This window comes from Limulus polyphemus, unplaced genomic scaffold (genome assembly GCF_000517525.1).
Source record: "Limulus polyphemus unplaced genomic scaffold, Limulus_polyphemus-2.1.2 Scaffold9531, whole genome shotgun sequence".
NCBI classification, from domain to species: Eukaryota; Metazoa; Arthropoda; class Merostomata; order Xiphosura; family Limulidae; genus Limulus; species Limulus polyphemus.
In genome coordinates this window covers 1-17,478 of record NW_013675141.1, presented here as the reverse complement: position 1 = coordinate 17,478, position 17,478 = coordinate 1, and the positions used below count along the sequence as shown (strand labels likewise).

The 17,478-nt window shown below is 34.3% G+C and overlaps 1 protein-coding gene and 1 long non-coding RNA gene across 2 annotated transcripts in view; both read left to right on the top strand.

The window, feature by feature from the left end:
* The window catches only part of LOC111083443 (BAI1-associated protein 3-like), a gene marked incomplete at its 5' end in the record, with an annotated part of 14,874 nt that extends 4,557 nt beyond the window's left edge, over positions 1-10,317 (top strand). The window contains 7 exons of the mRNA XM_022379960.1: positions 1,674-1,787; positions 3,856-3,939; positions 4,106-4,187; positions 4,717-4,755; positions 4,983-5,106; positions 8,030-8,220; positions 10,058-10,317. Of these exons, the coding sequence (XP_022235668.1) occupies positions 1,674-1,787; positions 3,856-3,939; positions 4,106-4,187; positions 4,717-4,755; positions 4,983-5,106; positions 8,030-8,220; positions 10,058-10,143 (720 nt within the window). The remainder of the gene's footprint in view (positions 1-1,673; positions 1,788-3,855; positions 3,940-4,105; positions 4,188-4,716; positions 4,756-4,982; positions 5,107-8,029; positions 8,221-10,057) is intronic.
* Positions 10,318-13,156: 2,839 nt separating this feature from the next.
* Positions 13,157-15,423, top strand: LOC111083444. Its single transcript, XR_002609038.1, has 2 exons — positions 13,157-13,449; positions 13,533-15,423. It is a non-coding gene; the product is annotated as an uncharacterized LOC111083444 (long non-coding RNA).
* The last annotated feature ends 2,055 nt before the right edge of the window (positions 15,424-17,478 follow it).

The following is a 17,478-nucleotide window of genomic DNA, read 5'->3' as shown; positions in this document are numbered from 1 at the left end:
ATTATTATTGTTAACGCTTCTGTTTTGGTTAGTGTGGTATTTCTACATTATTATTGTAACGCTTCTGTTTTGGTTAGTGTGGTATTTCTACATTATTATTGTAACGCTTCTGTTTTGGTTAGTGTGGTATTTCTACATTATTATTGTAACGCTTCTGTTTTGGTTAACTGTAACATGTGTATTATAATTATTTTTTGTACTTCTTCTCATTCTTTATTGTTTTAATAACACTTTACATTTATGGCAACATTTTTGTTTGTTATAACAGGCAGCTTTGTTTATTGTAATATTTTTATACAATTCATCCTTGTTAAGTATATCTTCTTTTAAAAGTGATACCCCATCAATGCAAATCATTGTCATATATTGTTTGTTGTATCTGTAAAACAAATCCGACTTTCAGTCAGTTGGTAATTTTTAAATTATATACTTAGTAGGAATGCCCGTTCCCGAAAACACTCGCCCTTTCAGCCGTGGGGACATTATAATGTGACAGTCAATTCTACTTGTCGTTGGTAAAAGAGTAGTCCAATGCTGACTTCCCTCTAGTCTAACACTTCTAAATTAGGGGCGGCTAGCTTTGGGCGTAATTCAACGAATATATATAAGAATTCTACTTTCAATGTTAAACTACTATGTAGTACGTACATGGGAGATTTTGGTGGAAGTCTAGAATTGTGTGTTTTTTTAGTTTGGTGTTGCAATAGCAATCCTATCAGAGTTTTCCATTCACTCCAATTAAAGTTGCGTGTACTTTATCAAGTAAAGAAAACAGCGTTAAAGCAAAAACGTGATTCATCATCTACGTAAAATAGGACAACACTTTAATTATGCTGTTTTTGTCTTCCAGAAGACGCATTACTTTTATCTTAAATTTCACTCGACTCTCATCAAACCTTCAAACTGTCACTCCAGTTACGGAATGAACTCCGAGCTTGTAAGATTGAGATTATGTGCGAAGTTTCGTAAGGTCTTCACTCACCACCAGACAACCTAATTTGCTACAAGGATTCAGAGAAAGGACGGATCTTTTGTTACCAAATAATTTCTTTGTGTTTTATCCCAAAAGAGTGGATCAAAAAATAATATCGATCAAGGTTGTTAAAACTTCTTTTCTTTCGCCAGACATTCGTGAGGAAAGCTCCAGCTTGTTTTAAGCTTGTTAGCATTTAATTTAGACTTAGTAAGTCCCAAATGGCGTAAGTAAGTCCAATTTATCAATTTTATTAGGCTTAAAAAGCCTCCTTGCTTCGCCGGGTTGGACGTATTGTATCAATTCAGTGTCAACGTTTTGTGCCTCATTGCCTCGCCGGGTTGGATGTATTGTGCCAATTCAGTGTCAACGTTTTGTTTTATTGGAAGTTTTAAACTAATGTTAAACTTCTTGAGTGTAATTTGTTTGGTAACATTTAAACATTTGTACTGGATTACTTGGAATAGCGTACATATTTTTTCACTTACGTAATAGATGTTCCAAAAGTCTTGATTGGCTGATTACCCTTAGATACGGCTTAAGTCTTGATTGGCTGATTATCCTTGAATACGGCTTCGTATTACGTTTGTTGTCAACATACAGGTTATAATGGTTTATTATCAGTTTCAGTGGGACTGGTTCCACAGAAAGGTGTAACGTTTTTTTTGGATGATGAAAGAATTGAAATATTTCTTTGCAGGAAAAGATGGCGTTCTATGACCGTCTAATCAGCGCGCTAAGAATCTTAGCGGAATTCTTCCACGCGGGAAGTAAAGGAATTCATGACGAAATGCTTCGTGGACCTGATTATCAAGTAATTGCCACTTTTTTTATTAATCATTTTTATGTGATCTGAAATTGTATGTCAACTAAATTCCATTTCTTTAATATCTTTATATTATCCAAAACTAATTATCAAGTTAATTATACTGCTTGATTATGTTTATTATCAATAATTAATTACTAAATGAATTAACTTTCTTTGAAATGCTTTGTTATCCAAGACTAATTCGGAAGTAATTAACTATCTTTCTTTAATACGTTTGTTATTAATACAAAACTAATTCGGAAGTAATTAACTATCTTTCTTTAATACGTTTGTTATTTATACAAAACTAGCTAGCGGTGTTTTCTGTTGACTACTTGCCCTCCCTCTGATCTGTTAGATCGAGATTAGAAATAGCTTTACGCTAATTATCAAAACTAAGAAATCCGAAAATGATTACTCAGTGAATTATTTTTCATTGTTTTTTTTTAATTATTATTATTCAGAAAGTGAATTTTAAGAAAACTAACTCGCCTTACTATTTCCGTTTAATTTGGTCCTGGTTGTATGTAACACTGCTATTTTGAAACGATTTCTGTTATCCGTAACTCAATCTGGATTGGCTGCTACTTTTGTAACACCCACCATATATTTCGTTGCCAATTCTTTAACATCTCTCTGTTGACATTCGTCGTAATTTTTGTATGTTCTTTTCTTTAAGAGTTATCAGATATTTATCAGTATAGGTTCGTAAATTAGATAATAGGTGGAGTCATTTGACGATATGGTTGCTTAAGCCTACTCTGTTTTTCCTGTAGCAAGATAGTATCTATATGTATGATAGAGGTAACGTGTTATTTTTATTGAAATTCGTTATTTATTTTTATTATTCCTTGCGGTATTCTGTTTTTAATTTAGGGATGTGTTGTTGTTTTCTGGGGGGGGGGGGGTATAGTCTACAATGACCCTTACTGTGCTAATATTGATATATACGTTTGTATCATAAATTAAACGTTCCTATAATTCCGAATTATAATCATCATTAACCTCACCGGTAGTTCTACTTAGAAATATGTTGTTACCAGTCTAGACTTTCTGTCCACTCATCCATTTATTTGACCATTAGGTTGACATTGTGAGGTTACCGACAGGATAGTCACATGGGTGAATATAGCCGTCACAACCTAGGTTTGCCTGTTTATGATTGGCTAATTCTCAGATCGGTTTGTTACTAGCTCTTACTTTGATCAACAATGTAATATTTTTTGTTTTGTGTCGTTACACTTCTGTAAGTCAAACATGCCAAGCTTAGTTTCGTTTATCACATAAATTACTATCGTTCATTCACTAGGGTATTATCTAAAGTGGACTTTCATGCTATTTCCTGTTCACCTTTCTAACGTCACAATATTTGTTTATTGTATTTCTATTTGTTACTATCACAGTACAGCCCACTAGCCAAATCCTGTTACCCCTGAAGCCGACTACACAGACCTGGGAATTTAAACTTCATAAAAGTTGTTTTGGTTTTAATAACGGATTTTCCATAGTTCACCTACGAAGATATCGTAAATAATATTCATTGTTTTTCTATCCCATAAGGATTTTTTTAAAATCGAGGAGAAAAAAAAAACTCTTACTTAAATTATTACTTCGTTTACCACAATGGACATTTTTTATTATTATGTTTGTTAACAAAAAATACAAACAAACTGAAGAAAAGGGAAGAACATTGATGTCAAACGAATATGCATCCTCATTCATCCTGATTTATTTTATGAAATCTACGTCTTTTAGTCTCAAAACTACGTGTTGTGGTGTTTTTTTTATGTATTGCTTTATGACGTTTTGTGAAAAATATGTACGTGATGGAGAAAAACGGTTATCGCTTTCGGATTCAGCGTACAGGAATTACTGTGGAACGTGTAAAAATTTCAAGACAATAAAACAATCGCAGGCCTGTGTTATCTGAAACAGACGTTAGGTTTTTAGAAGCTTCGTAGTATCCAGAGTTTAAAAGAAGCGAATAACTTTGATAAAATATTTTGTCCGCTATTTTATTGTACACGAGGTATTATCTTTATGTAAACAAATATTCAAAAAATTTGTTTTTTAGGCTCTTGAGCGTCTACTTAAACTTAACACAAATGAGACCAGTGACCTGATAGAAGAATACATAGCCGAAAGAATAAAAGAACAGGTAAATATTATCTCAGTATTGTAATAATGTAGAAATGCCCTGAACACGTTTATCATTCCCCTCCATGACATATGTTATAAGGTACCACAGACTTATCTTAATCATAACATCTTTGTTGTGTCTTGCATTTTACATCATTGGGTCACTTGTTTTTTTACCCCAACAGAAACGACTCCGCCAGGGGGAGTTCGGTATACTGACAGTAAAGGCACTCTTTAACAGTCCCTCTGACAGTCTCTCTGTTGATGGTAAGTTTCATTGGTTGGTTGGTGGGTATTAAGAACAAAGCTACAAAAAGGGCTGTCTGTGCTCTGCCCACCACAGGTATCGAAATCCGGTTTCTAGCGGTATAAGTACAAAGATGTACCGCTGTGCCACTGGGGGCAAGTTTCAGTGGAGTTGTTTATATGGGAAAATATTTAACTTTAGCTTTAGTCAGCGGTAAAGACCCCCCCCCCCCATAGTGGCTTAGCGATAAACTTGTGGCCATATAACGTTAAAATCTGGGTTCGATACTTGTGATAGGCACAGCGCAGATAACTAATTGTGTAGCCTTGCCTTTAAACACAAACAAAAAGCCGTAGAAAACTAAAACAAATGCTACAACTTAAAAAATATTACAAACTATTTAAGAAAGTATATAACTTTTATGTAATGTGTTAAAGATAAAACACTTTTCACGGATATGTAAATTATTCTGTTATATGTAAATAGATTTTAGTGTCACAAACTCCAGTTTGTTTTATAAAAATACAATGTTTTGGTGACTATTTCTAGTTGTTGAAGCTGCAAACCTGACACCGTTGGATCCAACGGGTAAGAAGTGATACATTTGTTTAATTACTCCCAATTACAATTAATAATAAAATAGTCTTTAAAATGATCGACTTTTAATGTAGCTATCAGACTTCAAATAACTTTTCTTTCTAGGTTTCAGTGATCCATTTGTTTAATTACTCCCAATTACAATTAATAATAAAATAGTCTTTAAAATGATCGACTTTTAATGTAGCTATCAGACTTCAAATAACTTTTCTTTCTAGGTTTCAGTGATCCATTTGTCATCATTGAACTTCTACCACGTCATAAATTTCCTGACTGTCCACGTCAAATGACCAAAGTCCAGAAGCGAACTTTGAACCCTTTTTTTGATGAAAGCTTCGAATTGTAAGTTTCGTACCAAACACACGTGATGATGATTACATTTTCCATGTTTGAATATGTAATAAGTTTGTGTAAAAAATAGGTTTAAACAGGAAAAAAATAAAGATCAAAATAGTTAATTTTGATTTGTTTAAATGGACAATGCTCCGACCTGGCCGGGTGGTTAGGGCTCTTGACTCGCAATCTGAGGGTCGCGGGCTCGAATCCCCGTCCCACCAAACATTCTCGCAGTTTCAGCCGTTGGGGCGTTAAAAGTGACGATCAATCCCACTATTCGTTTGCAAAAGAGTAGCCAAAGAGTTGGCGGTGAGTGGTAATGACTAGCTGCCTTCCACTGCTAAATTAGGAACGGCTAGCGCAGATAGCCCTCGTGTAGCTTTGCTCGAATTTCAAATAGAAACAAACAATTAAATGGACAAGCTTAAGGCCGAGAACAATATTGTTCTTTCAAGGTACTACTGGAAACGGACTGCTACGTTTTTTTTTAGAGGTCAATGACCGTTATATGGATAACAATTAAATTGAAAAAGCTGCTCGTAAATTGTTTAATCACTTCAATAATCTTGCACCCGTGCGTGTGGACCATGATGGGACTTAATACAGAAATAACATTATTTTATGACAACTTTTTTTTTGTTTATAAATGAATTGTAAATTAAAATATAAAAATAACTTTTATTTCTTGTTAGCATAAAACTACACAGTAGGCTGTTTCGCGGGTATCGCAGTTGTTGTTATAGTAACTGGCTTATGTAAATTGTGTTCCGACCACTACTGTGTTTGTTGTGTCCCATCCGACCTGATGAGCTCTGGATTGAGCGAAACGCGTCGTCGGCAATGGACACGGCGAACATGGTTGGAACATTATTTTAATACACTCGTCTTATTCTTGAGAATTCATAAGGGACTAGATAAATATATAGAATGAAGTGTTGAAAAAATGTAAGCCTACTTCAAATGCCTCATGACAAGTAATTTAAAGCAATAAAATCTGTTTTTAACCTGATTTGAAACTTCTGTCGTTTTTGGTTTTTACTTCCCAGAAATAACCTCGGAAAGTTGTGTAAGTTTGCTATTTAATTCTTTCATCTAAGTAGAATAAAGCTAGTAACACTTAGAAATTATTGTTAATTTATGACGTCATACTAGTTGACAATGACTAAACAATAAATAAATTTAAATGGCAACAAGTTATAGATATGTATATGTAATTATTATATGAAGGACTACGTCATAATGTACATCCTGAGTGCATTTCGCCATAAAGTCGGCTACATGGTATAATTAACTATGTATACGATAATTACGGTAAAGAACGAGAGTGTCTAATTGATGGTTCAGTTTATTCTAGTCATTATAGGTTTTAGTTTTGTTATGATGTGAACTCCTTTTTTTCAAGCTGGCGAAACGTGATTATGTTTAATTATTCTTGTCATCAGACATTAATATGAAACTTAATTTAGTTTTCTTGTGTATTTGTTTATGACGTTATGTGCTTCTTGAGAACCTGTTCTAGGTTACTTTTTAGCTCTGACATACACAGCTAGCTTTATTTTGATCAGAAGTTCTTAAAACATCACTAAAGCCATCGGTTAGTGGAAATGTAATCAACTTTAAAATAGCCAACATCACAAACACAATTAGTTATATTTTTTCGTTACTTTAAATTTATTTACAATCGAATCGTAAAGCCCAGAGCCATCTCATTCTACGTTGATTTAATTTTATTGTCTTTACGTAATAGATTTAACTACAAATTCAATTTTACAGAGACAATATAAAGAAAACCTCGCATTTAAAATGATTATATCGTAAAAACTACTTGCCCAAAGGGAACTGAATTCCTCCCGAAGCATATCGAGAACCGTGGGTTTTATTCCGGAAAGTCCGTACACGTGCAGCGTGTTTCAAAGACTGTCACAGTAGGTGATCGATACGCCTTCTGTAATTCTTAATCAACTTACTAAGCCTATACCCAAATGAGGCTATTCTGTGTTAGACAGTCTTCATTAGTCCTAGTAATATCATACACACGTTTTATTCAAAACCTCGTCTCGTACTGGGAACGAGAGAGAGAGAGAAATAAAATCAATGCTACTTTGCAAGAAAAAGCGATATAGGTATACATTATAATATAGCTTGAAAGATCCTGTACCGTACGTATATCTAAACTTAGTCTCAATGTGCCTCTGGTGAAATTTGCTTCCCCTAGAACAGGAGTTGGCAACCTGTGGCTCTCGGGCTTTACTCTTACTGTGAATAAAAGTTAATAATCTTTCAGGCACAATAGCTGTTTAAAATTTAATCTCAACATTTGCAGCTTTTATTTAGAATAGAGTCGCGTAGTTATCATTCTAGCTAACTCCTAAAATCCCTTAGAAGGTTTAGCTAGACTAAAAAAAAATACATAGAGGAGAATCGAACCCCTGATTTTAGCGTTGTAAATTAGACAGACCAAAAAACACATAGAGGGAATCGACCCCCCGATTTTAGCGTTGTAAATTAGACAGACCAAAAAACACATAGAGGGAATCGAACCCCTGATTTTAGCGTTGTAAATTAGCTAGACCAAAAAAAAAATATATAGAAGAGAATCGAACCCCTGATTTTAGCGTTGTAAATTAGCTAGATTAAAAAATACATAGAGGGAATCGAACCCCTGATTTTAGCGTTGTAAATCCGAAGACTTGCCGCTTTTTGTTTTTTTTACAGTAGACCGTTAAGGCATATTGCGGCTATCGAAATGTTTTAGTCTTAGACAAAAATAAAAAAAATGGCTCTTCTTCTTCTTTGAGGGGTTGCCGACCCCTGACCTAGAACAAATATTTGTCATGATATAATCATTTTAAATATGTCGTAATTACCCTGTACGTTTTGAATTATAGGAAATATAAGCTTTACAGATAAGTTTTTGTATTCAATACAGTACCGTCACTGCGGAGAGATGTAAGCAAGAGGGCGCTGCGATCTGCTTTACTGTCATGGACCATGATGTAGTTACAAAGAATGATTTTGAGGGTGAGGCTTACCTGTCATTGACGACGATACCAGGGCTAGAAGAATCTACACAAGACCACGTGGCAGTAAATTTAGTGCTCATGCAGCCAAATGATAAGAGTAAGTATTTTCAGTCCTTGAAGTTGACGTCATCATCCAGAAAGCCAGACCAAATACCTGCTAGTAACACTGTAAAATTTATTTGATGTAATATTTACATAAAAAATTGTCTTCGTTTTCTTGAAATGAGGGATTCGGAACCAAAGTTGTCACATTAGGATATAGGTATTGACTTATTTATCCAAGCTTTGAAAACCGTGTAAGATTACAACTCTCCGCTGTTCTATTTCAAAACAGTAAACGATGGTTTTTTTGATCGATGTGCTGACTACTTTTCAACCATTTTTTTTAGGGTTTATGAATCACAAAACAGTGAATGACCTGTATAAGGTTACACAACGTAGCTATGTTCAATACTACTGTCCAAAACAGATAACAATGCAGATAGGTGTATGAAAAATAGCGTTTCCTTGAAAATAGAGGACGGACAGTGTCCACCAACTGTGGTCAACCAAATAAGGTCGAGAATAATAAAGACGCGTTAAACATGTCAGTTGTTTGGAGTCTAATAACCTGTTGATCCTACATCAATCTTGTGAGGATAAAGCCACTAGTTAACATTTTTTTCGCAAGTTCTTCCGAATCATAATAAAATTAATTCAAATAAATAATAATGTGTTACTAATTCTTACGCCCCCCAGTGGCACAGCGGTATGTCCGTGGACTTACATCGCTAGAAACCGGGTTTCGATACCCGTGGTGGGCAGTGCACAGATAGCCCATTGTGTAGCTTTGTGCTTAACTTCAAACAAACTAATTGTTACTCTAATTATGGTGTATAAATTACTTAAATAATATTATTAATAATGATAATTCACTTACTAAAGCTAATTCACACCATAACAGTTGTTCATAAAATGGTTCGTATAAAGAGGGCCCGACCTCACCTAATTGTGTCATATCCCAGTCAGTCTGATGAGCTCTGGTTTGAAGCGAAAGGCTTCGTCGGCACTAGATATGGCACATGTAGCGCCGTTTTCATATTCTTTACTTTCACTCGTACATTCTTAGAATTCTGTGCGAGGCCTCCATGTCACATTAAGACACACCTACGTTTGTTTAACTAGACAACAACAGTCTTCGACAATAGAGCTATTTAAGAGTTACTGTTTTCATTTTTGGCGAGGTTTATATTTGCGCTAGGAAGAATAACGCACAGTTTATTCCAATTAAGTCGACGGTTAGCCTAAAGTCACAAATAAACTAGATCTAAACAGAAAGTTTATTTGTTTAATTTCGTGTTTATAATTCTTCAAACTAACTAAATCATGCACTGACTACTCATTAACTGACGAACAGATACGGAAACACTATCAAGCCTAACTTGCTTTTAATTCATGGCTCAAACTGTTCTTCTAAACTTTGGAGGAATTTACAGACATTAAGACCACGCCCATCACGTTTCATTAAACTCCGTTCCAGTTAAATCAGGATGTATGGATTAAAGATGAAGGTTAGAACGTTATATTTATCAAACGTTTCTGTATATAAAAGTGTCTTTTTCTAAAAGGAATTAATTAATTTTAGTATGGAAAAATCTGTTTACACACGCAACATTTTTTTTTTAAATATGCAACACAATTTCAGGGTTAGTGAATTTCAACAATTTGATTCAGATGCTAATTAGGGCTAACAATGTTAACCATAATTCATTTTTAAAGTTTGTTTTTTCCAGCTCGGTTAAGCTTATGCATTAGTTTATTAGATTTAATTAGTACGTGTAACAAGGTATAGGTGATTTTAATTTTATTTATATTCGATGATAGAATTTTGTTGAAAACAAATGCTACAGTCAACACGTAGAAAAATTCTCCATTTTTCTCATATATTATTCTAGGTGACATACTGTATGCTCTGGAATTTCGGACATGGGACAAGCTAGCCCAAGATTTCGTCAGAGAACAGAGAAACAAAAGACCCTGAACAAAAACAGATGTGTTCAGATTCGTTTGTGAATGAGTCCTCCTTAACTCTACTTTAGCCGATCAAAACTTAATATTAAAATTTAAAAAAAATATATTTCTTTCTTTAAAAACCGATCATCTAACACAAACTAAGACATGCTCGAGCTTTACTGCAAAAACTTTTGTTAGCAAATAATTGAATTTTAATTGATCACCCTTGCTTGTTTTAGATATTTTAAAAGAAAGAATTATTTTGTGTTATATGATCTAGTCTTTTTTATCCCAGTTAAATCTTGGTTTTTCTTGACTTAACTCTCATGTTTAAATTTGTTATCTAAAAACTAGTGTTGCTCAAAGGCTTAGGCTGTTTTTAAACTAAGCCTAATCCGACTGAACTGTGACCGGGTTTTTAAACTAAGCCTAATACGACTGAACTGTGACCGGGTTTTTAAACTAAGCCTAATACGACTGAACTGTGACCGGGTTTTTAAACTAAGCCTAATACGACTGAACTGTGACCGGGTTTTTAAACTAAGCCTAAAACAACTGAATTGTGACCGTGAAACATCAAAATTGTCTTGAATCATGCTCAATATGTTGATGTTGCACAAAAACTTATGAAGATTTAAAAGTTTTTGTTTAACCACCACAAACAGTAGAAAGCGCGATGAACCTTCTCTCTCTCTCTCTCTTCTTAAATCTAAACCTAATCTTAACACAATTTGATCTTGTAAATCATAAGCGATTAGAATCAGAGTTTCAACACCGCAATAATATGGTAGTTTTAGAAGCCTCGTACAACATCTGGATGTCTACTGATACTTAATTAAGTTGATCTTAATTTAAACGTACTATATTATAACTAGTGATGCAAGGGTACCCGGCCAGATATTCGGCCGGGTATTGGGCTACCCGGTAATATTCGACTCCGGGCGAGGGTCGAAGTTAGGCATCTAAGCCCTAATCTTTGTGGCTACCAATCTTGTTACTGGAAGTTACAGTCAATAATTGATTTAGTTATTTCAAAAAACGTGTTCCGAGCAACAAAAACTGACCTCCCGCTGAAAGTTGGGGATTCAGAAAACAATAGGGGTTAATAACAGTCATGGCTTGATAAGTGGATATCTAGGGAAGGTGGGGTTTGAGGAGGGGGGAGGCAAGGGGACAATCCGGTCCTGGTTAACACCCGGTCCCGGCCGAAGCTTAGTGACCGGGTACCCGGACCCAGTTTGCGGCCAATTTGTACTAGCCGTGCATCTCTAATTATAATCTAATCAGTATGTTATGTGTATAAATAATATTTATATAACACGTCGTGACTTCACCGTTTCCTCTTATAAAAGAACACTTCTGGCAAGTGGATACACACGATGAATAAAGTAATTAAACAATATCAGTTTTCCAAAACCTGATTTCCACAAACACGTTTTAACTGTTAGTTACGGAAAGTATACTTGGATACGGAAGGGGGGGGGGTAGTATCCGTAATTGTTCTATACATTTCAGTATCAACAATGTTAGAGAACCGTTTTTCATCACACTCTTTCAAAAGATAAACGGTTGTGTTTGTTTTTTGGTGTTACGGGAAAGGGTCTTTTTAATTGATTAAAAAACGTTTTTTTAAATACTTTAGATTAATTAATGGAAGTGATTGAAGAACTTTCAAACAGAAGTTGATGTTTAACACCGAAAATTTCCTGTGAAATTGTTTATTATAGTGGATGTTATGTATTATTTTCTGTCGTCTGGTGTGAATATTTTTACCGTATAATAATGGAGCACGATATACTCAGTTATTTGTATCTTGTACGTATTTCCAGGTTTAACCTTCACACGAGGGAGAGTTGTTAACTTAAACACCTTAACAAATATTATCCTAAATCTAGCCTAAAACTGACTGAGCTCAGAAAATCGTATGTTATAATCGATATTTACATTCAAATCATAATTCTAACCTTTATAGCTTTGCTTGGATATGAAATATTAGTTATAGTATAGACAGAGAAAAGTTATTCACAATAAAGCCAAATTTGTAGTCTTCACTTTTAGTTGTTTTCTAGGAGTTTAGGATAAAACAACTTTGTTATATTCGGATAGATACGTTGTAGTCGGTGAACAGGTTATGAAGGGGGAGGAGGGAAATGAAGATAGTAAGATTAGTTTCGGTCTTAGTGGGCAAATATCAATAGCGTAAATTTTATATGTTTTTATGTTTAGAGTTAGAAAATATCTGATAGAAAAAAAATATGCTCCAGGAACACGTTACACTTTTTCCCATTTCTGTCCATACACACACACAAAGCATCAGACGGGCTGCATCTTTATTGAGAGACTGTGAACCTATATAAATCATAACATAGCGAACTAAAAGAACCTGTTAATAAACAAATTAAAAATTAAATCTATTAAAAGTTTGGTTCTGATTGCATAGGTGTTAATTTGGTCTTGCCCACGAGGATTATCCATCTGTTATTACATTCTTGAAATGTCGGTTATGCTAACATTTTCTAATACTGGTTAGGTTGCATTCTTAGAACAACGGTTGGGCTATATTGTTTAGGTAACATTCCTGTAGCAGATAGATACCGGTTAGGCTACATTATTATAGTATATGTTAATCTGCATTATTGTACTATCGAATGAGTTACATTTCTGTAGCAGATGGATACCGGTTAAGGTACATTATTGTAGTATATGTTAGTCTGCATCCTTGTAATATTGTTTGGGTTACATTCCTGTAGCAGATGGATACCGGTTAGGCTACATTATTGTAGTATATGTTAGTCTGCATTCTTGTAATATCGAATGAGTTACATTCTTGTAGCAGATGGATACCGGTTAGGCTACATTATTGTAGTATATGTTAATCTGCATTATTGTAAAATCGAATGAGTTACATTCTTGTAGCAGATGGATACCGGTTAGGCTACATTATTGTAGTATATGTTAATCTGCATTAATGTAGTATCGAGTGAGTTACATTTCTGTAGCAGATAGATACCGGTTAGGCTACATTATTATAGTATATGTTAATCTCCATTCTTGTATTATTGTACGGGTTACATTCTTGTAACAGATGGATACCGGTAAGGCTACATTAGTGTAGTATATGTTAATCTGCATTATTGTAATATCGAATGAGTTACATTCTTGTAACCGATGGATACCGGTTAGGCTACATTATTGTAGTATATGTTAATCTGCATTATTGTAATATCGAATGAGTTACATTCTTGTAACCGATGGATACCGGTTAGGCTACATTATTGTAGTATATGTTAATCTGCATTATTGTAATATCGAATGAGTTACATTCTTGTAGCAGGTGGATACAGGTTAGGCTACAGTATTATAGTATATGTTAATCTGCATTATTGTAATATCGAATGAGTTACATTTCTGTAACAGATGGATACCGGTTAGGCTACATTATTGTAGTATATGTTAATCTGCATTATTGTAATATCGAATGAGTTACATTTCTGTACAGATGGATACCGGTTAGGCTACAGTATTATAGTATATGTTAATCTCCATTCTTGTATTATTGTACGGGTTACATTCTTGTAACAGATGGATACCGGTTAGGCCACGTTGTTGCAATATTGGTTAATCTATGTGATGACCACCTGTGTCATGTAACGGGCTACTTAATGTGACATGTGGTTTTCCAATTCCTCCCGATGCAAGTATGATCTTTACATCAGCCACGGTAATATATCATTGTTTTCTAAAACCGTGCTGACAGTTTTCACTCCGCAAGGTACTTGCAAAGTAGCAAAATGTGGAAGCTTTTTTCAGGAACATAAACAATCATGATGGAATTTTAAATTATATACGTACTGTAACAGAAAGTTTGAGGTACAGTGATATCCAAAGGTAAAAGCGGTAATGTATTATTCCTCGATGGAATAAGTTTAGTAGGTATTCCCTTTCACTTTTTGTTTTATGTAAGCCTCTGCTGGATTTAGAATGCAAACAATATAATCAGTTATTGGACCTCAATCAGAAAAAAGTTGGAAATTACAGTTATAACAGAGCCTGTTCTTCAATCAGAACATCATCTCCAGGGGGCCCTCTTGTGAAATATACGTAACATAGTTTAATTTTTATCATATTAAGTTGTAACTTTCCTGGATACCTACTTTTCCTCACCTTAAAGATTTTTAAGACTTTAGAAATTACAGATCTAACAATAACTTGAAGTATTTAAAGTACCAATTAATAGCAGAAAACCTTTTCGTGATATTATTTTGTCCGTTTATAAACCGCCACCTATCAACTGAAGCGAAAAAAGTAATTCCATTTCAGAACGAGTAAAACTATATCGAATATTAATATAATATTTCCTTTTCGGTAACTGATATAGGCCATACTTTAATGTTAAGTGTGCAATTTGACGTAAGCAGGGGACGATCAAGTTCATTGCAGAATTAAAGTCATTCTAGGTGGAACTTCGTTTCACTAGTATTTACTTTCTTCAGCTAACATTACAAAAACATGTGTAGCAGCGCATGAAAAAAAGCTAAGACTAATTTATTTGCAAGAACCAAACCATGGCCAAGACGAAACGTTGAAAGTTAGTCACTGAAAAAAAAAAAACGATTGATAAATATGTTTATCTAACCCATGTAAGATGTAATCAATCAAAATCTCAGCAATGTGAGAAAAGGCTATTTTGTTTTGTTGTTTTTTGTCACTTGAGAAATTAGTAGTAAACCATATATAGTCCTAATGACATTGAAAAATGGCCATTATTGCTTTTGTCTTCTTGACACTTCAAAAACTCTTAAGCTTTTACTTAGTTATTCTAAAATTACCCTTTTTTGTTGTTCTCGCTACAGGAAATGTTAATCTTTTTACACTTTTGAATCTGTACTTTGAGTCACGTTAGTGTAGGAAATGTAAACACAAATTCTGTTTATGAAAATCGACACTTCATATCGTAAGTTAAATATTATTATATTAAATATTTAATCTCTTTTTGTTGTACAAACTTACCACTCCACAATCGTACAATGTACTAAATATGGTTGTGAATTGTTAGGACTAGACTATTCAATGCGTGAACAGCTTTAGGTGTTGAGCCGTATGCACATATTGTCATCGTTTTCTACCACTTTGTCTGCACTCAGGCCAATTATGTCTAGCACAAATATTTCTATCTCTATCTATATATCATTATATCCATATATATATTATATATTTTGTACACAGTGCTTTTGGTATGAACAACCAATCTTGTGCCATTATTGTCATCTGGCGTTTTAATTAATTAAATATCCCTTTATATAAGCTTTCTGTGTGTGTTTTGTAATCTCTCCGTAATGGCATGTCAAGACATCACAGTGACCCATCTTTTTTTCTTTTAATTTGGCATTTGATATTGTCAATCTGAACGACATCTTATAGAACATTTTTTTCTTTTATAAATGTCGATATACAGCCAATGAGTTGTTTAAAGTTTAGTGTTTGAATATTGGTCACATGGACCATGCCGTTCCTCATAAAAACACAAATATATACTAAACATACTAGTTAGAGGAATTTCTGGATAAATACGCCTTTTAAAGTAAATAAAAATACATTCTCTCTCCAAAAAAATAATCAGTTGCTCACAACACGAGTATTGTTAATAAAGCAGAAACATCAACATAAATAGGAAAGGTGTACAAATGTGTTTGAAATATTATCTTGTTACAAAACGAAACACTGTACTCTTGTGCGATCACTAACGTAACTACAATAGCCACAGGATTGAGTGGGGTATTGTTTGATATTCCTGATACTTGTTATCAACAGCCAAATTAAACAAGAATGTATTCGGTTCAGTTGCAGTACCTGTTTCAAACTGCCATGTTAGGCCTACTGCTCTCGTTGCAGGACCTGTTTCAAACTACCGTGTTAGGCTTACTGCTCTCGTTTAGTACCTGTTTCAAACTGCCATGTTAGGCCTACTGCTCTCGTTGCAGTACCTGTTTCAAACCGTCATGTATAACCATTCTGTTTGTAGGACGGGTTTATTTATCTAGTATTAGTAGTAAATGAAAGCAAGAGGTTGGACAATGGTGTAAAGCTACACAAAGAGCTATCTGTGGGTAGCCATCCCTAATTGTGAACTGATAAACTAGACGGAAAACAGCTAGTCAACGGAACCCACCACCAGCTCTTGTTTGACTGAACAGTTGTTAATTTTATAATGCACCTAATTGCGGAGCGCATTTTTGCGGCAACGGTCCGTGAACCATTAAAACTCGGGTTCACAGTCCGAGCTCGCTATTCTAGGCCACTTGATAATGGTGAAGTACCTCATATGCAGTGTGAAATGTGAATAAAGAATAATTTATACACGCTTCTGCCCAAATCGTCAAACAAAAAACTTGAGTTTAGAATCTTTACAATTGCACGTGACATAATAAGACCTATAAGAATATAATTTATTCAAATAGTTGAAACTTTGAATTAATATACCTTATATGGATGTACGGTGTCAGAGCCTGAAGAACTAATCACGAGGCACAGAAATGTTTCATGTTAAGATTGGTCGATAAGCAGCTGATGGTGCTAAAGGATGACAGCGCAAAAATGACAAGGGAAAAAATATATTATATTCAACTTAATTTACTTCTTTTATTTGGATACATAACCTCCACTGTGGAACATAGAAGAGGAATAGCATATTAAATTCTCACTCATGGCCATCCAAAACAGAAGAAAATGAAAAATGTTTGGACAAGCTTATTTTCAAAATTGGTGGAGCTAAAATCAGAAGATACTGAAGCTTCCAGAACATAGTTGAAACGCATGGCTAACACTAAAATACAATAACAACAAACGACAAGGCTAACACTAAAAGACAATAACAACAAACGACAAGGCTAACACTAAAAGACAATAACAACAAACGACAAGGCTAACACTAAAAAACTATAACAACAAACGACATGGCTAACACTAAAATATTATAGCAACAAACGGCATGATTAACACTAAAAGACTATAGCAACAAATGACATGGTTAACACTAAAAGACTACAGCAACAAACGACATGGCTAACACTAAAAGACTATAGCAACAAACGACATGGCTAACACAAAAAGACTATAGCAACAAACGACATGGTTAACACTAAATAACTAAAGCAACAAACGACATGGTTAACATTAAAGAGTATAGCAACAAACGACATTGGTAACACTAAATAACTATAGCAACAAACGACATGGTTAACGCTAAAAAGAGTATAGCAACAAACGATATGGTTAACACTAAATAACTATAGCAACAAATGACATGGTTAACACTAAAAGACTACAGCAACAAACGATATGGCTAGCACTAAATAACTATAGC